This window comes from Cibotium barometz, chromosome 6 (assembly GCF_041138505.1).
Source record: "Cibotium barometz isolate CiBa-2024 chromosome 6, ASM4113850v1, whole genome shotgun sequence".
Lineage (NCBI taxonomy): Eukaryota > Viridiplantae > Streptophyta > Polypodiopsida > Cyatheales > Cibotiaceae > Cibotium > Cibotium barometz.
This window is the reverse complement of record NC_141051.1, coordinates 30,740,100-30,766,282: the sequence shown is the minus strand read 5'-3', so window position 1 is coordinate 30,766,282 and position 26,183 is coordinate 30,740,100. Positions and strand designations below refer to the sequence as shown.

The following is a 26,183-nucleotide window of genomic DNA, read 5'->3' as shown; positions in this document are numbered from 1 at the left end:
CTCTCTACAATTCTAAAAAGATTGGGAAGTGTGTTAAAAGATGCATTGTCAAAGCAAGTAGCTGCTTTGGCATTTGGCAAAAAGGTATCTTTGAAAATATTTATCTTTTTCCATTTCCCAAAATAGAAGCATAAGTGCTTACTCTTTTGTTTATCCTGGCTTGTAGGTATTTGGTACATTGGAAATCACAAACATTCAGAGCTTTTCTGTTGAGTTCATTTGTGTTGGATACAAAGGATCAAGAGTTGGTTGATAGTCTTCATATACTTATTGCTTCTCCTACAACGACCAAATCTTTAAAATTGTTCAAGCTCCTAGTCTCCAAGTGAAGGTTACACTATGTGATGGCTTCATTGTGTGTATTTTTATATGGTGTGGTGGTGGACAAGGTCTTGAACCTTACATGTTCATTTTGTATGCCTCCAACTTAAATGACCTTAAATGTATGTTCATTTTGTATGCCTCCAACTTAAATGACCTTAAATGTATGCTCATGGATGTAAAGAAAGTTGGTGTTTTAATTGCTAATCCAGCCAGCAAACGCACACACAATACACAGGTCACAAGGGTTGACAATGGCAATCCTTGCATTCGACCCATCCAAAAATAAAGGCTCATGGCCTTATGTACATTGCACTTTCTCGAATAAAGGATCCAAAGCACCTACACCTATTGAGTCCCATAAACGACATCCATATTAGAGTTAACAAGACAGTGCTTGCTAAGATCAATAGGCTTTCAACCGAGGCAAGATGGGAATGCATAAACAAATTGCTTTCAAATTACAAAACCAACCATTGTATCATTGAATCTTTGAACATAGTCTCAATGCAAGCCCACACTAATAACATAACCAATGACAACAACCTAATGGCATTTGACATTCTGTGCTAGAAACAAGACAAAGGGACACAAGAAATTATCTTGGGCCATAGTTTAATCACTTATGGTGCCATAGTTCAATCACTTATGGTGCCACAACGGTCATAGTTCAATCACTTATGGTGCCACAACGGTCATAGTTCAATCACTTGTGGTGCCACAACGGTCATGGCTTGTCCATCTACCATAGCACAACATTACCATCGGTATCATCCAAACAAGTGTTCGATGCAGGTATTGAAATCTTCCAAGCTTCCTTCTCTATCTCACCACAATACCCTAAAGCAAGAGAAGAAACATTAATTAGACTCTTAGATGACATAACAACCAAAATAGATCCAAGCACCCTCTGTGACTTCAACATACACGTCAATGAACAAAATCCGCAATATAAAAACTTGGTATACGTTCTTCAAAGAAAGGGCTACAAACAATTACTCAAAGAACCCACCACAATATATGCAACTTAACCTTGGACCACATATGGACAAACCACATATCCACTAACATGATATATTGAACAAACTTTGACTATTGGTTAGATCACTCAACTCACATTCTCATTGAAGGCAACAACATACAACAGGCCCCGTAAATTTTTCATCTTGCAAAGCTAAACTAGGGGGGACGGGGAGAAACTCGCAGGAAATAATGTGTGCCAAAGCTATGTGCAGTAGGGTTTTTCTCATTCATCTGCAGTAGTAACCCTAGTCTCGTCACTTCTCTCCCTTTCTTTCACCATGACGGACAGGGGCAAGAAGGCCAAACTGGACGAAGAAGAAGGCTCCGACCAGCTCGATTCAGAGCTCGTCCTCGCCATCCAGAAGCTGCAGGAGGTCCAGGACGAGCTCGAGAAGGTAGGCTTTTTTTTTGCCCTGTTGGGAACGATTTTTCTGTTGTTTTGGGGAGCGTGCCTTACCCAGCTTCGGGCTATGGCGTGGCTTGCCTTATCGTTAAAAGCATGAACTGTTGAATTTTTCGGGTTTCGGCCTGGCATTTCATCCTGCGTACGAGAAATGCCCCGGTGTTGTACAGCTGTTTTGTTGGTCTTTAGAGTTCTCTATGGCTATGGCAGCTTGCCTATTTATCTATATACGAAAAAAGCCCCAGTGTTGTATAGCCGAATTATTGGACTTTCAGGCCAAATTGTGTCCTGGTGTCGTGGTGTTGTACACTGGGAGCTACGGTTTTGAAAGAGTCTTCTAAAGTGTAGGAATTGTGGTGTGACATGTCATATTTTTTCAGGGTTTTCTCCTGTCGATAGTGCTTAGGAAGAACCCAGTGTTGTTGAGTGTTCAGGTTTATGCCTGCACTGTTGGCTTTTCAGGTTTTCTTTTGGTCCCTGTGATAGGATTTGTCTCTCATCTGACTCTTTCGGGCTGCTGTTATATTTGCATATGAGAGTGCCTTCCCAGGTGTTGCCTCTCATGGAGCTTTTACTGTTTGTATATGTTGAAGTTGAATGGGCTGTTTGAGCTATTTATGAGTATACAATTGCTTCAATGTCTGACTAATCGACAGAAGGTTATTTTTTTTCCTATTGGCTATCTTTCATCTTTGCCACTATTTCTGTTAGTCACACTTTATGTTTCAGGTGCTGTTCAAGTAGAGACCTTTAGACTTTGATGCTCTTTTTCCCTGATGTTTATGATGAAGCAGTGATTGTAGCTACACTTATACTTGTTGGTAAACAAGTCTTTGTGCTGAATTTGAAGGATGAAACGTTCAAGTAGAGACCTTTAGACTTTGATGCTCTTTTTCCTTGATGTTTATGATGAAGCGGTGATTGTAGCTACTCTTATACCTATTGGTGAACAAGTCTTTGTGCTTAATATCAAGGATAGGTATATCTTTATGCTGTATTAGCGGACGTGCAAATTTCACATTGTGAAGTTTTCGTCCAAGTTGCAGCTAGTCGATATTGTGTTAATTCTTTCTATCTTTAGTGGTGCATATGCCCTATCAATTACCTTTTTGTTGTAATAATTCTTTCTATTTGTTATGATCCCTGGTGCTAGGCTTCATTATGGTTGAGTCTGCCGTGTATCTCTGGAGCTCTGATAAAAACTCAGTACACATACCTTTGTATGAATGTATGCTTTGTGTGTGCGTGGGAGCATATATTGATACCAAGTTCTACATCCACTATTGGGTACTGATGACGTTAGTGGGGATGTCATAGTATCTAGTCCATACTAATCATGATGGAGTTGATGGTTTATTGTCTTGTGCATGACTACCATGAGGTTATAAATTGCACTTTCTTATAAGGTGAATTTGGGCATGTTCTTGGATTCATCTAGGTATATATAGCACTTGAAAGAAAGAGCATCACAGGTTGTAGGCCAAAAGCACAAACTGTAGAAGGCTGGGAACAATTGATTATTGTTGAAAATGAGCACGAGGGAAGCCCGTAGGTGCTTACAAGCAGAAGAGACTGTCTCTACAGCCAATGACCTCCAGCAGATATGCAAGAATGAGATGAAAACTAAGGGGAAGGGTGAGCACCCTTATATATCCCTCCTGAGAGTTGGTCGGCCAACTGTACCAGACTGACAGCTGTCTTGTAGCATAAAAATGCTATAAAATGCCTAAAAATGGTAGAAATATCCCAAATCATATCTGCTAAAATATGCAAATGTAGGGTCTCATAAAATGACTAGTACAAGCATGAAAAAAGGTGTATGAAGCCACTTTGGAGATGATATATATTCTAGCATCTCCTCTTCAGTGCTAGAGGGGCGGTCCAATACTAGCACGTTGAAGTAACCCCTCCAAAGTAGCTCTCGAAAGTGGTTTGGTGAAGAGATTAGCCACATTGTCCTTGGTAGAATTGTAGGGCAGCCAAAGAAGTCCCAACTTGAGCCAGTCACGTACAAAATGATAATGCACCTCAATATGCTTGGATCATCCTCGTATCATAGGATTCTGAGCTAGAGCAATAGCACTCTGAGAATCCAAGAATATGGTAACTGGGGAAGTGTCGGCACAGCACAAATTCTCCAGAATCTGATGAATCCAAAGTGCCTCAGTGGAGGAGAGAAGGTATGATTTGTACTCAGCCTCGGTGGAAGAAGCAGAAACAGTCCTTTGCTTTTGAGACTTCGAAGAAACCAATCCAATACCAAGCATGAAGCAATATCCAGATGTAGACCTCCGAGTATCAATGCAACTTGCCCAATCAGAATCTGTGAAACCAACCAAATCAGCACCACTGGAATAGGTGATGCCATAATCCGAAGTACCTCGAAGATAACGAAGAACTCGCAAGGCTGCTTGCCATGAGACCTCGAGCGGCTGATGAGAACTACTTGAGAACACTCATAACATAGGAGACATCTTGACGGGTGTTGGCTAGGTAAAGCAATGAGCCAACAATCCGTCGATATTCTGTGGAATCCACCAATGATGTATCATCCTTCTTGGATAACTTGGCATTGGGATCCATGGGAGAAGAGAGGTGTATAGTTTGACAACCCATAAAGTGAGAGCAGCTTCTTCACATACTTCTGCTGAGAAATGAAGATACAGTGATCTTTCTGCCAAACCTCCAGCCCAAGAAAATAATGAAGAAGGCCAAGATTAGTCATCTCAAATGTCGCTGAAAGCTTGGACTGAACCTGTGTGACCAACTCAGTATCTGAGCCAGAAAGGATGAGGTCATCAACATACAAAACAACGACACAAATATCCCCATTAGAAAGAAGCACACAGAGATTGCTGTCCGCATATGCACTCTCAAAGCCAAGAGATTATGGTGATAAAAACAAGTCGTGGAGCTTATTCAGCAGGCTGACAGCTTCTGTAGCAAACCGGCCAGCAGCCTTTTGTCCTATAAAAGCATAGGCTAGCAAAAGGTTCATAGCATGTAGTCTATGATTGCGTGTTGGAGTTGATGATTTGAAGCTTTGTGAGTAAATTCTTGTGGAACTTTGGTTTTTGCTACTCTTGGGGAATTTCATGAACTTTCCATGGTATATATAGATCTTTCCTGCGATGACACATGATGATTGTGTCTGTGGCCCTGTTTATATACAGGCACAGTACCATCATTTCTTTGATATAAAATGGTCTTTTGTGTGATGTGTGTGATGTTTAGGAAGAATCATTGTGTGCATAAACCTCTGAATGTTCACTTGAATGGACATTTTGAGTTGTTTCTTGCTCCTAGTAAGATCTTATGTCGCGATTGGCAGTTCTTTTGCTCATTTCTATTGAGGACCGAGTCTAGTGACTGCATTTTTTTGAACTTCTACTTGCATGTAGTTCAGATTGAGACTGAGTAATAATGCAAGGACTTTGTTGGATTTTTGTCTTCAAGGGGCCCCTAATGTGTGCTTGTTTTCAACATCCGCAGGTGAATGAAGAAGCTAGTGACAAGGTGCTTGCGGTTGAGCAGAAATACAATGAAATCAGGCGGCCAGTGTACCAGAAGAGAAATGAAGTTATACAGGGGATTTCTGATTTTTGGCTGACTGCTGTATGTACCTAATGCCTTGTATGAGTTTTTTTTCCCCCTTGAATACTCTTTTTGTAGTTGCAATTTGGTACCTGCATGGAGGCAGATAGGGCTTCCTGCCAGAAGGTGTTACAACTTGCGGCCACAATACCAATGGGGGCTTGCGGGGATTTGAACTCAGGACCTCCCCTCTGTGAGGGACAAGCCCTCACAGTTGGGCTACACGTCCCTTGGCTTGTATATGTGATTTAAATTTATTTTTGCAGCTTTAGGTATGTAGCTGCCCTCAAGCCATCATACTATTGTATGTAGGTCTTTTTTGGTAGTTGAACAAAATGGTTTGCGCATGTACTCTTATCATAACATGCCATTTTGATCCTTGCCAGCATGAGTTGCTGTTATGTTAATGGCACTTCATAGTGAATTCTGCTCTTTTTATCCGGACCTTGCAGATCTGAGGGGTCCATCATCACATGTGAAATGAGTGGATTTGTTGTCCATAGATGAATTTATTGCTGTGCTTCAAGAATTCTTGATGAGAGTTGAAGCTACGTAACTGAAGATGGTTCCTGCTTGCAGTTTCTTAGCCATCCTGCACTTAGTGAGATTTTGACTGAAGAGGATCAGCAGGCAAGATTTTCTTTCCCATATATATGATCTTTATGCAGTTCTGTATTTGCAGGGGCTAGATCTCAGCTTACAAACTGGTCCCATCACTTACAAAAATAGGTTTTCAAGTTTTTGCAATCCTTGGATGTGGAGGATTTCAAAGATGTAAAGTCTGGCTACAGTATCACTTTTGTAAGGATCTTCTGTGCTACATTGGGTTCATCATTTTTGATCTGTTTGGAGCCATTTACAGGCTACTGTAATCTGAAGTATAATGTTTGCAGTAGGCAAGTACAACTAGCAGTCAAGAAGTAGATAAGTGTGGTTAGCACCGGTCCTGAGTTTAAGTGCTGATATTACAGACTTTTCGGCTCAATCCCTTTTTTGAGGACAGCAAACTGGTCAAGGTCTTCCGCTTTTCTGACGAGGGCACTACTTCAATATCTGGCACCCAACCTCGTTGGAAAGATGGCATGGTAAGCTTGTGTTTTCCAATGTGCTGTAGATGCACACACGTGCTTGCATCATCTTTGATTTTCCAGTGGAATTAATACCCACGTGTTGCAAAATCAGTTTGATTTGTTCGGATCAATCACTTGCAGGATTTCACCAATGGAGTAACACATGGATTGGGAACCAAGCGGCCCTTTCCAGAGGAGAGGTTTGTAGTATTGATTTGGCAACAGCAAAACATGCTGGATAAGTTGTATTGCAATTGATATGCTCTCATATTGTCTTTGTATCTGAAAGTGGAGTTTTAGTTGTCATGTTCTTGGTACACTGCTTGAAGGATGGCTAAATTATTATTTTTATGCATCTCCTTGTTAATCTTTGTGACCTGCTAGCTATGAGGAGCATACTGGTGTATAAGTATCTTTTTTTGAGACATATATTATATATTTAATTATAGGCGTGCCGTGGGAGTAGGCTGGTGGATTTGAACTCAGGTTCCTGCCTGACAAGTCTTGTCCCTCTATACCAGGCTATATGCTTGTGAACATGGCTTATAGGTATCTTTTTTCTTCTGTGTGACTATTGTGATCACCCACTAGTACCTTGCGCAGAACCCATAGGGCCAAGCAATTTCATGATACAAGATGTATGGCTCTTTTACAAAGACTGCTTATGTATCTTAAAGAGTTCTCAGGCAACACTTCTTCACAATGCACGTGCCACTGTCGCTGGTGGGTCGCGACACAAACTCCACTTTCGAGAAGTTAGAAATGGTGTGGTATTCTTTGCTTTTATACAGGAGGATTTCAAAGAGCTGATGCATGTTCTCAATCATTCCAGAAGTGTAGTAGACTCTTTGGCAAAATGGACAAAACAAGCTGCTTTGAAGGGGTGCGGTGGGAGGTGGTTGGGGGTGGGGGTGGTGGGGGGTGGGGTGTATAGAGAAGCTGTATAAACTCTGATATATACAACAAGATCTGGTAGTGTGGGGGGCAAGGGTGGTATTAATACCACCCTAGGCTGCTGGTCGGCCAGCCCAAAAACAGCCGACAGCCACTGAAGAGGTCCACGACCGAAAAACCTCCAGTCGGCCAGCACAAAACCAGTTGGCCAGGACCATAGCAGGTCGGCCAGCAATACACAACAGGTCGGCCCAGAGAGAAAACAGTCGGGCAGCTCTCAGGATCCCCCCATGACTAGCAAAATTGGGGAAAAAACATGGAAAATGAGGAAAAAATAGAGACTACTCCTAACTAGGCGGGCACACCCACAACAGAGGTCCTCGCTCCTTACTGAGTAATATGGTAAAGATAGGAGATGACTGCTAACACCCCCTCTCATCTCTTGAATGTGGAACCAACCCCAGTGAGCTGGAGTGTTGTTGGAGCATTGCTTGAGGTAGAGACTTCGTGAAGATGTCCGCTGCATTGTCCTCCGTCGAACAAAACTCTAGCAAGATGTCATTAGCCAAATCTTCTAACGAACAAAGTGACTCTGGATGATCGTGGGTTCCTTGTCATGTGAACAGAGTGTATCTACTGTGTGCAACATGCACACAAGACTAGCTTTGAGGCTTTGGGCAGCTTAAAGCTAGGCAGGTTGATTGGCGAGCTGGGCTAGGGATAGACTGACGGGTTGGCACCCAAGTATGGATGGGCGGGCGCCAAATGTGAACGGCCGGTGACCGGCCAGGAGCCTATAAAAGGGTGGCCAAGGCTAGTCAGTTGTTCATAGAGTCTTGTAAGTCTTTGCGGGTCAGGAGCCTGGATTTAGTGCAGACGTGCACCTCCTTCATGCAGCGAGGCTGGTAGTAGTCTTGAGGCCCGCGAGGGTAGCTCCTTGGCGGTATGGGACATCATGGGGTACAGAGTGATCGGTATGTCTTGCTAGCTGGGGCTAAATCATACAATAGGAGGGGGGAAAAGCCAAACAGGTGGCCTGTAATGCCAGCGGGGGAACCCCGCGTGTAGGGTATAGAAGGGGCCGCTGCGCTAGGTGGTGTGAAAGGCCTGGCGCCGCAAGATCGCCTCATCCGAGTCGCCCCGGATGCGGTCATACTGTCCTCGTAGGGTGTGGATCAACTCCTGCCAAATCCCCCGTACAGTCTCTGCTGATGGCTCCAGTCTCCCCTCAAAGGCCCTGAAACACCGGGCCCTCCAGGTGAACCAGATGGTGAGGCTGCTGAGGAGCTCCCATCGTAGATCCCACTCCTGTGTCCAGCTGGCGGACGAGAAATCCGGTGAAGGAACAAGGCGAGGCTGGCCCCTAATGAATCTGATGGCCTGGCTGTCCTGCTCCGTCTCATAGCCCATAGCAGGCCCTGGCGAAGTCGACCAAGCAGCGGCACCCCACGTATACATACCCTCTGGAGAGAGGGGGGCCAGAATACGCAGCATCCGCAGCCAAATCTGCTGCGCCTGAGGGCAATCCCATAGGCAATGTCTCTGTGTCTCCATAGGGTGGCCGCATCGGACGTAGGCCGTCGGAAGACCGCTGTAGACCAGCCAGGTGCCAACTGCTGAGCCCCTGTGGGCGACTAGCCACTGGAAAGTCAAGATCCTGCGGGCCTATCGACTAGCCCAGAGCCGGGCCCAAAAATCCTCTAGGAACTCGTGTGAGAGTCCCTGTAGCCGCCAGTGCCCCGCTGCAGCTGGAGAGACCATTCTCCTCGCCGTCAAAATATGCCGCCCCAGTCGAACAGTATATTGGAAAAAGGTGATCTTTGTGGCCTCAAGGGATGCATAAGGATCATGCCACTCGTACTCCCCAGGGTCCCACTGTAGCCGGGCCAAGGGGCGCACTGCATATGCCCATATGCGCCAATCCGGGAGCACATCTGCAGGGTCTGGGTCAATATGCCACTTCCGAGAAGCGGCGGCCACTACCCGTATCCTCTCAAAGGTGCACTCTGCAACCAAAGGCGACTCCACCTCCACTCTCTGAAGTCTGTCCTCATCCTGAATCTCATACTAGAGGCATCCGCCATCCTCAGTGCAAGCTCTGACAGCAATCAGGATCTCCAATTGTGTAAAGGCTCCCATCCACCGTAGGGCCACTAGCTCGAGAGGCGTGAACCACTCCTCTGTGAGTGCCTCCTGAATGTCATCTCTCATAATCAACCCCCCTCTGAAGTGACTCAGCCTCTCCACCTGGATCTCCTCTGGGAGAGTGCAAAAGGCATGCCAGTCTCCAAAGCTACGTGCTGGGCTTGCCGCCAAAGGTCCCCAGGCTAGACGAGGCCGAGAACCCAGCATATGACCCTGCTCTGTGCGAACCGCTGGGCTCCAGATGAGCGGCTCTCGCTGCTCCTCAACACAAGGAGGAGGTCGCTGAGAGAGCCCCGGTCTCAGCAACTCCCAAGCTCTTAGGATGCTCAAAGCAAATCTGTCCTCCCATCCTCTACTGAGGCCTGTCCTCCTCATCTCTATGAAGATCCATCGAATCTCTGGTGCTCAAGTGTCCCCTGCTGGGGGAGCCGAGCCTGCAGCCGCTGCAAAAGAAGCTCTTTCCAAGGCTCAGCGCCTGGAAGCAGTCCCCGAACAATAAGCTTCCCCAATAAGGCTCTACTCTGATCAACTGGATCTGTAATGCCCAAGCCTCCTTGGGCCAGCGGAAGTGTAATAACTGCCCAAGCAACCTTTGCCCGAGCTGGCTGACTGTCCCGCCCGGACCAAAGAAAGTTCCTGATCAGCCTCTATACCTGGCTGATGCAAGAGCTCGAGAAGATCCAGCAAGACGTAATGTACCACATGGTCACTAAAAGCACCTGATTTGCCACCACCACCCTCCCAGCCAAGGATAGCCGAGCTGTACTCCAATACAAAAGCTTCTTCCGAATGCTCAGAAGAAGCGGGGCAATCTGCTGCTCAGGTGACAAATCTAGTCCAATCTGGCATCCCAAATATCGCACTGCTGTGCCAGGAGGAATCCATCTAAAACCGGGGTCCGGCTCCATGCCGGAGTGGGAGCGCTACTGATCCAAAAGGCCACTGTCTTGCGCCAATTGATCAATGCTTCCGAAGCTGCACTACAAACCTGGAGCGACTGCTCTGCCTGAAGAAGATTGGCCTCCTAGCCATGCAAAAATAAGCCCGTGTCGTCAGCAAACTCAGCATCGAGCAGGTCCTCCCCCCGGACTGGGAGCTGGAGTCCTCTCAAACCAACCTCCTCTGCCGTCAAATACATGCTCATAGCCTCAGCAAAGAAGAGAACTAGAAACGGGGCGAGAGGACACCCCTGTCGGATTGATCTGGTCAGCTCAAAACTCGGCCCCCGTCCTCCTGCAATCAACACCTGGCTACGAGCTGTGGAATACAGAGCCGCCACCCCTCTAATCCAACCTGGCTCAAAGCCCAGGCGAAGCATAGTGCCCTCTAAGAAACCCCAATCGACTCTATCGTATGCCTTCTCAAAATCGAGAAGCATCACGACCAAGTTCTCACCAAGAAATCTAGCTCGGGCCGTCGCCTCCCCAGAAGGTGAAAATGTTGTCAAGGATACTACGCTCCTTGACGAATCCTGTCTGGGTAGCATGAATCAACTCCCCCAGGAAGGGCTGGATCCTCAAACTTAAGGCCTTTGCTAAGACCTTGTAGACAGTATTGAGGATCGTAATAGGTCTCCAACGCCGAATATCATCTGATACTCCCTCCCCCTTGGGGATAAGAAAGATCAAACCCTCTGAATGAAAAGCTCTGTGGCATCACCCCAGTGTCCAAAACATACTGAAAGCCCCTGCGGAGGCCTGGCCCCAAAAGGTCCCAATAGCGCATAAAAAAGGCAGGCGTCAATCCGCCCTCCCCTGGGCAACTATGGCGCGGCAGGACCCTCAAGGCCTCAGCAAGCACAACCTCTGAAAGAGGCTCCCCCAGAACTGTACGCATACGATCTGTGACCCTCCTCTGCACATGGGCCCACACAGTCTGCCTGCAAGCATCCCGAGCCTCAGTGGCTGGCTCCGCTGAAAGCAGGTCTCTATAGAACCCAGTGGCAATGGCTCTGATCTCCCCGGGCTCAGTAGCTACCGGTCTGTCCGGCCTCCCAAGCTGCCGGACTCCTGCTCGAGCTGGCGGGGTCCAGTGATCTCAAAAAACTCCCCAGTCACTCTATCACCAAGCTGCGTCCACTGAGAGGCCTGGCGATGATAGTAAAGCTCATGTCTCTGCTCCTCTGCCTCTCTAACCTCTTGGCGTGCTTGGCTCAGCTGGGACGCCACCCACTCACATGCAGGCTGCTGCTCCTGACTAGCATGGTTGGGCGCATAGACGTTGAGCACGCCCAAGAGCTCATCATGCATCCTCAGAATGACATACTGTGCTCTACCAGGCACAATGATCCCTCGATCCACAATGGCCTGCCGCCATACATCTGCAATGACCATGCATACTCCTCCCTGTCCACCCAAAGGGCCAAACCCTGCAGACCAAAAGGTGTCCCATCTACCAGGCATCACCGAACCATATCTTCGGATCCTGCTCTCACCCAAGTGGTGCTCCTGCATCATCAAAATATCAATACTGCCACCAACGAGGCATCTCTACAGCTCCTGCCTCAAGCAACCACGATAGCATCTTATATGGAGCGTTAGGCACAGGTCTCCAGAGTCCGCGCAGATGCAGGCTTTGCAAAATTCCATCTCTTTATTGACCACTACCCTGTCTACTCTCTCGGGCATGGATACCTTGGCGTTTGTTTTAGGCCCCAACATTACTCTGGAGCAGTTTGGGGGCGAGCAAAAGCAACGTACCAAGGAGATTGTGGACATGTGGCTACATAAGTGGCAGGTCCACTTCTAGTTTCATCCATATGGCGATGACAAAAAGATTTAGTTGGCAGTGGATTTCCTCTCGGGCAAAGCTTTGCTCTGGTGGAAAGAACTCAAATCTAAACCAACAACCTGGGCACAGTTCGAAGAAGTCTTCAAGAAAGAATTCCTCAAGGAGGAGGATGAGTACGATATAGTTGCTCAGTTTGCCAGTTTGACCATGACCTCCCTCAATTATGAGGTCTACCTCTAGAAATTTAGAGACTTGCAAATGAAAGCTACGAAGATGGATTCTACTACTCTTTTGAGTTTCTTCGTAGAGCAGGATTACCTGACTCATACCGTTTACAGGTCAAGAATAACAAGTGTAAAACATTGGACGAGCCATTCACTTTATTCGTATTTATGATAATACGATGGTCTCTTCCAAAACCAAACCCGTAACCGAGCAGGGGAACAAGCACAAAAGAAAGTTCTCCGCGTCGATGGCTAGCACAACAGAAGGAAAGTCTTTGGACCAACCTTCGAAGAATTCTACTTGGACTCCAGTGAAGAAAAACCATCTCCTCAAGGCTTTGAAGATCAAGGAGGAGGGACGTCGTTTCATCTACGAAGAAAAAGGACACATGCGTAACAAGTGCCCGAAGAAGACGGGTTCTAGGACCAACGCAGGTTCCAAGATGAAGGCAGCCAACTAGTTGTCTTTGACAGGTACTTCAGTCGCTGTACTTTCTCGCCCTACTTAAAGTTTTTGGCTTGCACGATCTTCTCTGAGTTTATGGAGAAGTGAATGGCCATAGAATCCACATTCTACTGGACCTCGGAAGCTCACACAACTTTGTTAATTACAAACTTTTGTAGAAATTGGGTCTGGACACAACGCCTAGCGATTATACCTACGAGATACGCCTACCTGCGGGTCGGCAAGTGTGGGATTGAAAGGCGGAGAAGCTACCGATCCGGATTCAAGACTACAAAGATATTCTGGAGTGCTATGTTATGCAGCTAGAGCATGTAGACTTGCTATTAGGGATTGAGTGGTTTAAGACCCTTGAGGTCCAGATAGATTGGTCTAGTCATACTTTTTCTTTTGAACATAGGAACACCCAGTATTGTATCTTAGGTGATTGTATCGTTGTATACATCTCTCTCAGGGGCCTCTCGCAAATACCGTTGACATAGTTGTCAAGATACGAAAATACGATACCGTACAAGAATTTTCAGTACGATATGAAAATTTAGGATACCGTACGATAAAATATGGTTTTTTTAATTAAAGAACATCTACAAACATAGACATTTTTAATTTGGAACATCTACAAACGTAGACATTTTCAATTTGGAAGGGTCGAGTCTAGAGAAGTTGTTTCAATCCAAAATTTCATTAAAAAAAAGCGAGTACAAAAAGAGAGCCAAGGCCCAAGGAGAGACTAGACAAAGACATCACTATTAGAGCTCTCGCTGAAATCATCCTCATGAGAAGAGGACACATCTGTGGCCTCATTGAAGTTGCCATCGCTAAGGTTGTCCTCATCATCAAACTCGGGCTCTCTAAGCTTATGTGAGAAGCCAAAGGGAGCATCCTCATCTGCAAGAGAGTGTGGAGCTATCCAAAGCAGGGCTACGCAGGGCAGCAAGGCGGGACTATGCAGCAAGGAAAATGGCGTGGCATAGATCTGAGGTGCAGGCGGCACAGAGGACAGTGCAAATCTGAGGCGCAGGCGGTGACGACGCAGGTACAATCAGCTGCGCTGCGCACAGGTACAGTCGGCGGCGGTACAGGGCGTCATACAACACAGGTACAGTTGGCGCACAACAGCGTATGAACGGCGCACAGTAAGTCCAGTGAGGCAGAACGGGTCGGCGGTCTTCAAAAGCAGGTGGCGCTCAGTGATCGTTCAATAGGCCAAAACGTAACCCTAACCCTAGTGTTATGCTTATTCCATGAAGGGCCAATGTGACCGCCGAAGATGTTGTCCATTTGTTCATTTGGCATTGGTACTTGATTGGTGGGATCCCTAGAACCATAGTGTTAGACCGAGATGCCAAGTTTACCAGTCATTTTTGGAGGGCATTGTTTGATAACTTTGGTACTAAATTGATTTTTTCTAGTGCATTTCACCCACAGACGGACGACGAGACAAAAATCTACAATCAGTTGGCCTTTGATGTGCTGAAGTGTTATGTCCACGATCAGCAAGGTAAGTGGGAATCTTATTTGCCTTTAGTTCAAGCTGTTTTGAATGATTCTTTTTCTTTAGCTATTAGCAGGACTCCATATGAAGTAGCGTTTGGAAGACCATTCCAGTCGCTATTGACCAGAACCTCGTCTTCAATACTTGAAGCGAATAGATTGACGGAGTCTTACTAGGAGATTTAGAGATTTTGGAGTCAGTAAAAGATAGGTTTACTAAAGCGTAGGAGGTCTACACTCGACAGGCCAACAAAGACCAAAGGGATATGAAGTTTTCAGAAGGTGATTGAGTTTATCTTCGGATTATGAAGCAAAGGTTGAAACAAGTGGGCAAGCGATGCCTAAAGTTGTCATTTAGGAGCTTCGGACCTTTTCCCATCGAGAGAAAGATTAACGAGGTTTCAATGAAGTTGAAGCTACCTCCGAGTTGGACTATGCACGATGTGTTCCATGTCAGTTGGTTCAAACCATATGCAGGTCCGATCCCTTCAGAAGTGAAAGACGAAGCAGAACCAGATATCATTGATGAAGCTGAAGTGATGGTTCCAAAACAGATCCTTTTGCACTGCTTCAAGCATGGCTCGGGCCAAAGACATAGACAGTTCCTCACAAAGTTTCACGACCGAGGGACCCACGAAGCGGTATGGCTTGACAAAGAGTTCTTCGACGACCATCCGGCTTTATTGATGGACTATTTGGAGGCTATGCAGCTTCCATCAAGTCAAGTAGAAGGGGATGTCACGTGCATCCCGCACTTGGATGCCACGTAGACATATTTGAACAAGAAGGTGCAGGACCTGGGGTGGAAAACTGGTGCCATGTGAGCCCAGTCCGGGACGAGTCAGCCAGGGTTCCACTCCACTCATCTGAGGTTAGGTGTGGTGTGCATTGTCCTGCACATGAAGCAGTGCCAGTCCACGCTGTGAGTCTCCCTCTGGAATGATGTCAGTTGCTCTGTATGTTTGGTCTGTGACCAGATGGCAAACAACTGTGTAGATGTAGGTGTGCATTAGGTATGGGCATGGGGAAGGCTATGGCCACCCGAAGGGGGCCAGGAAGGCCCCAGGTCTTGCCCACCAGCCCTAGTATGGGCTGGGCAGGCTGTCGGCCAGCCTAAGGGGCCTGGCCAGGTAGCTGACAGGGCCTTTGGGCCAGCCCAGCCAGGTGGCCAGGCCAAAGGGCTGCCCAGCAGCCAGTCGGCCAGTGCCCGGGGGCTGCCCAGCAGCCTGTGCAGGCCTGGACAGCAGCCCACAAGGCGGCCAGGCCAGTACAGAAGGAACAATGTGAACACGTGGGCTTAATTAGCATTAAATGCTATTTTTTGCAAGTCGTGGAGGGAAAAAGCAACCAGCTGACCAGGTCTTAGGGAAGGGTATAAATACCCATAGCATAATTTTAGTCCATCACATCTCATAATTCACAAGGTGCTGAAGCTAACTCAAGGGCCAAGATAGCCAAGGGAGAAGCTAACCCAAGGGTGAAGGATTGAAGGTCAAGGGCAAAGATCTATCTCAGCCAAGAAGGTTCAGGTTCAGTCTTTTATTTCAGATTTTGCATCATTCTAATAAAAGCAAATACACCATCCGTGGTGGGGGCCCTATAGAGGGTATTCGGGACCCAATACTGTGTTCTCTTCTCCCTCCCTCCCCCCCTCTCTCTCTCTCTCTCTCTCTCTCTCTCTCTCTCTCTCTATTTTTTTGTACATCTATATTCAGTTTTGTGCGTTATTTTCGTCGTGAAACGTGTGATGTTTTTCTGAGCATTGGAGTTACCGATCTCCCCCGAAGCTTCTGCATGTTTCATCGTTTGCAGAGGCTCCTTTGACTGATGAACGCAAGAATTGGAATGCCCTTGCTTGCTACCAACATCTGGCAAGCCATCCACCATCTGGTCCCGGAAAGCCCGCCATAGCGTATCCACATTCAAGTGTCCATGACAAAACTGCCACAAATCACCTAACTGAGGACCTGTAAGAGAGTGCTAAGAGTATATAAATCCCATTCTCCTCTCCACCTTCCCAAACAACCTGGCTTGTTGCTTTGTCCTGGAGAGCAACAAAATGCTCATCAAACTCCACCCGTATGCCAGTCTTGCAAACCTCATGCATTGACAAAAGATGAAAACCAAGAGATGGGACATAAAGAACTTGGGAGGAATGCTTCCCCCCTCTGCCATCAGGAATGATCTCCAACCTGCCCTCACTATGAATAGGGATAGTGGACTTGTCACCAATAAGGATGTGACCTGTGTGCCTTTGAAGATCCTGCAATAACTCTCGAAAAGGAGTCATGTGCTTGGAAGCACCATTGTCTACAATCCACTCCTGAGTATCCCTAGCGGCTTCCTTGCTCGAAGAAGATGAAACTCCGGTGTCCATAATCTCCAAGTGCACAAAAGCTGGAGTCTTCACGGTTACAGTTGAGGAATTTGCATATTTCTCGGTGCTCTGCTGAGGACATTTCCTTCAATAGTGGTCTTTCTCGCCACAATGGTTACAGGTCTGCTCTGCCTTCAAGGTGTCACGATCCGAGTCGGGCTCCTACCTTTGCCCTTGTTGCGGCCTTTTGACCGTTGGCCAGTCAAGGCCTCAGAACCTCTGCCGTGTGGAGGATTCATAAACCGCTCTTCTTGGTCCAAAACCATAGGCACAAACTCCGGTGTCCATAATCTCCAAGTGCACAAAAGCTGGAGTCTTCACGGCTACAGCTAAGAAATTTGCACCTTTCTCGGTGCTCCGTTGAGGACATTTCCTCCAATAGTGGCCTTTCTCGTCACAATGGTTACAGGTCTGCTCTGCCTTCAAGGTGTCATGATCCGAGTCGGGCTCATGCTCAGAAGACTTCACCTGTGAAGACTTAACTTTGCTCTTGTTGCAGCCTTTTGACCGCTGGCTAGTCAAGGCCTCAGAACCTCTGCCCTGTGGAGGATTCGTCCGCTCTTCCTGGTCCAAAACCATAGGCACAAGCTCCTCCCATGTGATGGTGCTAAGCCTCCCACTGGTGATCAAAGAAGAATAGAAAGTTGTATACTGAGAGGTTAGATGAGACAGCAAAGTGATGGCCATGTCCTCTGAAGATATCTCCTTCCCCGCTTGAAGAACCTCCTATTGAAGAGCCTGGAGTTTGTTGATGTGCTCCCGCAGTGGCGAAGAAATTTGCAGGATTCATCACCCGCATTTGCACTTCCAAGTAAATCCGCTTCATGGGTGATACCTTGTTATACAGAGAAGCGAAGTGATGCCAAATCCCTCGGGCCAACGTCATGTGTTTGATATGATTAATCACCTGGGGTGTGCAATTAAGGAAGACAGGGTAGGAGAGTATCTCATACTATATATGTTTCCCATTGAGAAAAGGATTCATAGTAATGTTGTGAATGACCCAACATCAAATACTACTCCCCTTTTGCTACTCGGCTCCCTGAATGTGAAAGATTGATTGCCCACCCCCCATGATCTGCATCAACGGGAAGCATCCTCGTGGTGTTTCTAGTGGCGGACATTTGCATTCATTCTACTCCCCAATTACTGCAGATGAAAGAATGCACATGGGCATTGACACGATCCCATAACTGTGCCTGAGCCTCGTGTTCTTTCCTAGTAGAAGGTAAAAGCTCCCCGTCCTCCAACTCTAGCCGTGGAACACCAACCACAATGAAATCAGCCAAGTCATAAGACTCCAAGACAGACTCTGTCATTACCTTCCAGATGCCATAGTTGGCCCCGTCCAACTATTGATCCACCAGGAATGTGGGGAGAGTGGGGATCTTCACAGGCTTCTCAGCGATCTCAAGCAAATCTGCCATCTCAAGAGTTCACAAGGTCTTGTGAAGGGAGGGCGGGTGGGAAAAAAATGAAGAAGAGGCTGCAAACACTATGCAAGGTGGCTGTCCAACAGTGATGGCTGCCTTCTACCTGTTCTCCAAGTCTCGAACAGCCCAAAAATTCTCCAATCAGCACCAAAAAACAGCAAACCCTCAAGCTCTCACTGTCTCCAAGCGGATGCCATGTTGGAATGCACAGGAGAAAATGAGACAATTGCTGTGAGAAAGAAAACATAGAAGTAAAGAGAAAGAGAGGTTGTATAAACTTTGCTATACACAACAAGATCTGGTATAAAATGGGGTGTGGGGGGCAAGTGTGGTATTTATACCACCCTAGGCTGTAGGTCGACCAGCCCAAAAATAGCCGACAGCTTCTTAAGGGGTCCACGACTGAAAAACCTCTAGTCGGCCAGCACAAAACCAGTCGGCTAGGACCATATCAGGTCAGCCAGCAATACAACAGGTTTGCCTGGAGAGAAAACAGTCTGGCAGCTCTCAGGATCTCCCATGACTAGCAAAACTGGAGAAAAAACATGGAAAATTGTCATGACTCAACACAAAATATAAGAAAGAATTCTTTGTATCCTTTGTGATAATTATACTTTCTTCTATGTTTTTCATGTTTTCCTTTGAATTTAGATAAGCAAGAAGATCCATTCATTTGGATAGATTCGTGCATAGGAGTTGGCTACTGGTGACTGGCCATAGGTCATGGTGGGTCCACACCGTGGGCTAAAACATGGATAGTGCACACCTCCACCTATATGACCTGATTGGGTGCCTATGGCCGGAACTCAAGCATACCAGGGTCAAGCTCACACATAGAAAGGATTGATGCTTGGGAGTGTGGGCTAGATCCGCTAGAGCAGACAGTTACAATCGATAAGATGGCATGACCAATTAAAGTCTATGTTAGAGTGATTGTTTAATTTTCATTTTACATGAGTGAGATGTATCAAATTGGAAAACCATTATTGTTTTGTGAATGTGGATGGAAAGAGCTTTCATTTGACTCCCATATTAGGGGGTCCCTAAAATCTAGGGTCGGGCCCTAGAAAATAGGGACCTCGGTTTGTCCTAAGAAGGCTAACCTTAAAAAATAGAGATTTCCTAAAATTTAGGAATCACTTACTATATTTAGTAATTTTTGCATCCAAACTGTGCTTGCTAAATTTGGAGCATAGTAACAAAAAAACCTGTTTCTAGCTTTCGAAACCTCGAAACCTCGAAACTTCGAAATGGTTTTTAAAAACCTCGAAACCTCTCTAGTACGGCAGTTTCGTCCAAATTTCAGGTTTTGTTTTTTTTCCCCTTGATTTTTCTGGGATTTTTTAAATATGGTACCGACAAGAGATGACTGCTAACACAGGATTCCTTACCTTGAAAAGGGCTTACTGTTAAATCACAGATGTGGAGCTTTTACCCAGTGGTAGACTGTTAAAGCTTGCATGGGAGGTGAGGTCCAATGTGTAGAACAAGAAGCGGCTACTGGACTTTGCCTCTTGAAGTCTTGAAATTCGGTATCAGTTTTATGTGTCTGCAGGATGTTTGAGTATTAATGCACAACCTCACCTATCGATGGAAATTTGACAATTTGCACTTTCAGTGCCGTCATATGCATCATGTGTGGACTTTTGGCTTGACAATCGAAGCTTTGTGAGGATTTGTTCCTATTGAGTGCCTTTGGGTTGGCTATGATATCCCACCCCCCCTCTCTCTGTTGGCATATGAGCACGTGTGGGCTCCTCACATATGCGTGCATCAGCAATCCCTCCTATATCTACTCATGAACCCTTCACTGGTGCATGTAACCCCGTTGTCGTCATACTCACATATACCTATACTCAAGGCAAGATGGTGAAACTTCTTGATCATTATCTTGGGCAGTAGACTGAATTTTTGCTAGGGCATTAGATGCAGGAGACTAGAGATGTCTCTTGCTTGCAAGTACATTCTTCAAGATGACGTTTTCCCAGGGGGCCAGGTGGTTTGAGAGGGTTATCTCCACTTACCACACTTACCAGATGGCGACCATACTTTGCGTAGGCACTTGATCATCCCCTTGGAGAGACAATTAATGGCTTTTAATCGCGATACTTTGTACAAGTAATTAATTAAGATCACCTAGTGATTGCGAATTTAATACTAGGTCAGTCATTTTACTTCCTCGCTCGTGCAAATAATCAAATAAAACAGCCTTCATTGGTTGCACCTAATGCCTTTTCATTTGAGGCATGGATTCCAGGAGGGTTGTCCTATTTGTTCCTGATAGGACTGCATAATGGATTGACTTTCATACTTGGAAAATATGTTTTACACTTATTTGCTAATTTTGGTTTCTTACCTTTTTTTTGTTTGCTCTTAGATGTTAGATCAGCCCGAGCTCACTGGTTCCTCCTTGTAGTATGGAAGCTTTCCTCATGACACTTATTATGTATTCCTCTGCAGTTTTTTTAAATGGTTCAGCGATACCCAGCAGAAAGATTCTTCAGATGGTATCCATGATGAGGTAAATGAGGTTGTTTAAATTTTCAATTGCATTCATGAGTCCCATTCATTAAAGCAATTGCAGCTGCCCAGTTTTGTAGGCAGGTGATGTTACTGGGTGACAACCTATAAGAAAGTTTGTGTAGTAGGGTCATAAAAGTGGGCGATTTTTATTTGTACGCTTGTGAACAGTTGACATTCGACTGCGAGGTGTTTCTATTATATTTGCATTGCTATCCTTGCCATCTAAGCATGGGATTATATGTTTTGGCCTTTTTGATGCAGGTAGCAGAGATAATTAGAGAGGATTTGTGGCCAAATCCATTGAAGTATTTTAACAATGTGAGTCATTTGGAAGTTGAAAGATGGTTTGGTAGCTTTTGATATCTTTGTGGTATTGGTCACAGACTGATTGCTTGCACGAGTTAATAATAGGATCAAGATGATGATGATGATGATGATGAAGATGATGAGGAATTTGATGATGAGGATAGGGAAGATGATGATGATGATCAGGTAAGAGATCCTGATGGAATTTTGAGCTCCAAGGCTTTTGGTGAAGAAATCTTTCAACTGTTTTTGGTTATTTGAAGTGCTTGCTTGCAAAGGCAGGCTGATAGGATATCTGGTCTTATACAGGGCAATGGTGCTGCGGATGAGGATGATAGAGAGGATAATGACGAGGACGAGGATGACGATGAGTAGAATCTGGGCTTATGTTGGGGAACCTAGCTGTCTCGAGTACTTAGGTCATGTTGAGACTGAGTGTTATCTACTCTTACACGATTGAGTGTTACTGGATAACTCAATAGAACAGATTTATGATGAGTATAGTAATGACATCTAACTCCCTTGCATGGCCATTATACAGACAAATTATGGAATGGCTGTCTGAAGGGTCTGTTGATTAGGCCGTATATTGAGGCACACAAGGTCATAGCTTTGGTAGTGCAGTTCCCTTGTCTTGGTTTCCGTTTTAGTGTTGCCTCCTTGTAATACTTTCCTTATGAGTAGAAGCTGTCCAGTTTTTCTAGTGCAGTCACTCCCCTACAAAGAAGCATGTTGAGGAGGCACCAGCATCATGCCTTTTACATTTGTGCTTCTTTTTGGTGAAAGGATAACTGATTTGTGCAAGATGACATGGACTTCTGACTGTTTGCAACCTCCATATTTGTCAAAGATATCATGCTTTAATTCGATTATTGAGTGTCAAACTGGCTGGTTTTGGTTTTGGTTTCCAGACATCGGAAATTTCCATTTAATTCTATGATGATGAATGTTTAATTTGGTGTTGACCAAAGTTGGTCATTTGAAAAAAGCTTAATTGTGGTGTTGGTCACACCTAAAGGACCCTCTCACTCATGCCTTTTCTTGATTGGCTCTCCATTAATTAACCAAAGTTCATAATTGGTATTCCTTGTGGTCAAGACCTTAGGAGAGTCCTTAAGCTGAGGCCTACATCTCTCATCCACCTTTGGAGACGGCTAATTGTCTCGATGCGTTGCCCATGAAGTGAAGATTTCACATTAGAATTATCACTGAATGGCTCAATTTCCCTTTTTGTTTAAGGTATTAGGGGAGGGTTAACGTCATAACTAGGTCCATTCAAAGCACACTCTGGGCTTGAATTGTAAATTAAAATTTCATATGAGGAATCACATGGATGAGTAATTTGTAGTTGTATTCTTTACGTAAGTCATCTCTATCTAAACAAAGCAAAGGTGAGAGCACACATGAGCTTGGTTGGGCTTGCACATTTCCTGTTGAAGAGTTCACTTTAAATTCTTGTTTTTTGTTCTGTCATGTAGTACCTTGTCATAAAAAGGTTATTTTTTTAGTAGCATTGAAGTCTTTTGTAATAAAAGAATAGTTAACATTGAATTGTATGCCTGTTTTTTTTATCTTTGAGCTTGTGTTCGGGAGAAGAAAAGACGACTCCTTAACCACCTGACTATTGTCCCCACCCCCCCCAAGTGTATTGATTAGAGAAGAAGAAATTATTATTATTTTTTCTTTTTTTTTTTCGTACACACCCTCGGGGCCCACTCAAGTGGATGGAGCCGATTTCCCCTTATAGTTGGGCGGGTACACTAAATAGATATACATATTAGTAAGTTAAATAGTGTTTGCTGTCTCCAATAATTCATCTCTCCCAATATACACTATAATGGAAAGAAATCCATCCATAGATATTTTTTACAACTCATGCTAGAAATTTCTATGGACTTTTCATTCATGATCAAATTTAATCTACAAATTGCAAGAGAGATTCTCTACTATGGTTAGGCCTCCCATGAAGGATTTTCTTTGCGGGGTGAGAAAAATACTCTTTTGCAAAGAGAGAGAGAGTGTCTCTGTGTGTGTCGAGAGAAGAAGAGAGATTCTCTGTATGATCTAAGAGGGGGAAGTTGGAGAGAGAGAGAGAGAGAGAGAGAGAGAGAGAGAGAGATTTTCAGTGTGATAAGAGAGGCCTGTTAGAGATGTGTGATATCTGAGAGAAGGTGAAACATTTGAGAGAAGGAGAGACTGCACGATCTCCACCAACTGTTGAAAGGAGATGTTTGAAAAGAGGGATTAAGGTTCAATTTTTAATGCTCTTTAGAGATTAGTTATTAAAAATAATCAATTGGTAATTAATTGGTTTTTTATTTCTTAAACAATGTTAGGTCCCTATTCCTTTCAAATACAATATATTGCCTTTAAAAAAATAGTAGTTACATAATTGGATCAATATTATAGACAATAAAATTGACAATAATTCTTGGAGATTTCTTTGTTGATTAGAGGTGATGTAATTTTTGATGGTTATATAATGAGTTCTCTCTAACAAAGGTGCTATGTGGATGGTAATGTATGCACCAATGAAAGTAACTATAGATGAGTGTTATTGCCGGTCGGGTGCTTGGCACAATGGCTACTTCTCATGAAGGGGACCTTACAAAGTAGAGCACATTCATCACTCATAGAAACTTGTACAACAACATGAGGGTGGATGAGTAAATGCTTACCCAACAAGGTTATGCAGTGAATGAGTGATGTATATAATTGTGATGTTACAGTCAAAGTATATATAGAGTTTGCTTTGGTTTGATCTTGAAGACTGTAAGCCTATTGCTACACCAATAGAGACAAGTGCTAGGCTTAGTCTCCATGATGCGGGTGAATCATTTGATGCATCACTTTATCAGAAGGTTGTTGGTGGGTGCCTCATATATGAGGCTAGATACTTAGTTTGGGGTCTCCCAGTTATACACAGTCCTAAAAGTAAGTATTGGTAGGCTGCTAAGTGAGTATTTTGATACTTATAGGGCACTCAATCCCTTGGGCTATTATATGCTAAGGGGGGTGATATTTAGCTGCATGCTTTTAGTGATCCCCATTAGGTTGATCTGCAAGCGTCCACTAGTGGCTTTTGATTTCACCTTGCTGATACACGTATATTATGGCTCAGCAAGAAGTAGCCACATGATGGCCACTTCAAGTTGTGAAGCTGAGCACAAGAAAACTTTTATAATGACTGTGGAGTGTGTATAGCTCGTAAACCTTTTGGCACATCTTGGTGTCTCCATCTTCACTGACGGGTAGAGCGCATTAGCCGTTTACAAGGAACCCAATGTTTCATACTCGTATAAAGCACCTTGAGGTAAATTATCACTGTGTCAAGGAGAGGCTCATTGTAGGAGAGATTATCATGGTTTATGTCTACACACGACAATGTGATAAATTTGTTTACGAAGGCCCTCCCACAAGAGAAGTTTAAAGCTTTTTGCAAAACTTTAGGCTTATTGCCACTTGGGGATTTATCAACCACACATAATCCCTTTACATGTTCACATCATCACTAGCCATTTATATAGTAGTGATGTATCGATGTAGGCTAATAATGGACCAAGGAACGTTTTCCTCCTTAGGAGGTTTTTTTTCCTTGAGCAATTGTACACATTCTTGTTAGTGTGTGTAAGTGACCTAATTATGTCACTTTACTTGGACTTCACTCATCCTCATTAATCTACTCTGAGTGTTGTGCTTCTTTCTACTCTGCTTGCTTGTGCTACATTTGTGTGTGCTGTTGTCTTTGTCTCCACTCCAATATGCACATGGACAAGGTACTACCTCTTGCTTCTTGGCATCCATGGAATCTTTTGACTTCTCTAGAAATGGTGTTCATTAGGACATTTTGGAGGTCATTCGTAGGGCCTTTTCGTAGAGAGAGAAAATGGAGCACATCCAATCAAGAAGAAGGCAACGTTACGTTGAAAAATAGGTTATTTCTTTTTCCTAAATCCAAAAATTCTTCTTTTCCACCTCAAAAGGTATTCTACTTACACTTGATAGTCACTTTTCACACCCGCATGCATTAAACACACCTACACTTTTGTAGAGGGGGAAACTTCTATTCCTATCCATATGTTAAATACACGTATCTTTGCAGAGGAGGGAAAATTCCCTCCTGAAACTTCCTCTTGGGCTTAAACAATTTCTCGCGCTCTTTTCATTTTCTGTACCTTTTGCACTCCATTTCCCTAAGCTTCAATCTTCTGCACCACTCCATAGCAAATCTTGTTTTTTATCATCCCAATTTCGCCCCACTAATGCCATCATAGATGATTCAATTCATAGGGCAAGGAGACCAGTATCATTAGTGTTTGTCATACTTGTATCCAACTCTATTAATGCGCAAAATCAGTGGACTGAAGTGCTAATAACGAAGGCAACCTGGGTCCTTATGCAGCCAAGGAAGAGAAGAAAGACAAGCAACAAGAATATCTTCAGGGCGTCATGGAAAGGAAGAGTGAAAGACTTCAAGATAGAGGCTGGAAGGACAACCATCAAGGAGGTCCTAGTGCAGCATGTATATATGCATAATGAGCTTGTGCTTGAGAGTCAAGATGGCATATCTTTGCCCTCGCATAGACCAAATTGTAAGTTAATCTATCGCTTGTCAATCTTCCATTTTCTCATAATGGTCTCATGAACTATGTAAACTCTCCATCTCTATGGTTGCAGATGTGTATCCCTCATCCTATGAGGAGTGGGAGCTAGTTGAGTGCATCACTGGAATTATGAATGTGGTTCATGCACACATTGGTCGGCTACAGTATGAGGGGAGAAGCAACAAAAGCCTTGTAGATGCAGGTATCTTTTTTAATAATCATTTCTACCGTCTACTAAACAAGAAACACAATTGTGGCCACTTGGAAGAGGTAAGTTTGCAAGCTGAGTGGAACTACATGGATTGAACTATCCCAGACTCCTCAGTAATGGAGTCAGCAAGGAGCAAGCTCTTCAAGGATGTGCAACGCTCTCGACAAGGGAGCATTCCAACTCGTGTAGTGAAAATTGTGGTTTACCTACCAATTACTGTGTTTGTGGAGCTTTTTAGCTTATTCCAGGTGGATAGCAAGAACCATGCTCGTCTGCAAAGATTTGGATACATTTCTCTTAGAGCAAGGCTTCTTGATGAGGGATGACACAGTAAAGTTTTTGACGATATCCATTGTAACATTGCACTG

The 26,183-nt window shown here is 44.7% G+C and overlaps 1 protein-coding gene across 1 annotated transcript; it reads left to right on the top strand.

Moving 5' to 3' along the window:
• Window positions 1-1,425: 1,425 nt before the first annotated feature.
• Window positions 1,426-21,884, top strand: LOC147637633 (NAP1-related protein 2-like). Its single transcript, XM_086799454.1, has 10 exons — window positions 1,426-1,739; window positions 5,240-5,362; window positions 5,921-5,971; window positions 6,071-6,142; window positions 6,313-6,426; window positions 6,553-6,611; window positions 20,632-20,692; window positions 20,956-21,012; window positions 21,106-21,186; window positions 21,310-21,884. The coding sequence occupies exons 1-10, from the start codon at window positions 1,623-1,625 to the stop codon at window positions 21,373-21,375; spliced, it is 801 nt and encodes a 266-aa protein (XP_086655580.1). The 5' UTR covers window positions 1,426-1,622; the 3' UTR covers window positions 21,376-21,884.
• Window positions 21,885-26,183: the final 4,299 nt, after the last annotated feature.

What these genes read in the sequence shown, in the direction of transcription:
- LOC147637633 (XM_086799454.1), top strand. Translation starts at nt 1,623, where the DNA reads ATGACGGACAGGGGCAAGAAGGCCAAACTGGACGAAGAAGAAGGCTCC. An exon ending in CTGGCTACAGTATCACTTTT is followed by an intron (nt 6,143 to 6,312) that starts GTAAGGATCTTC and finishes CTGATATTACAG; the next exon opens with ACTTTTCGGCTCAATCCCTT. An exon ending in CGGCCCTTTCCAGAGGAGAG is followed by an intron (nt 6,612 to 20,631) that starts GTTTGTAGTATT and finishes ATTCCTCTGCAG; the next exon opens with TTTTTTTAAATGGTTCAGCG.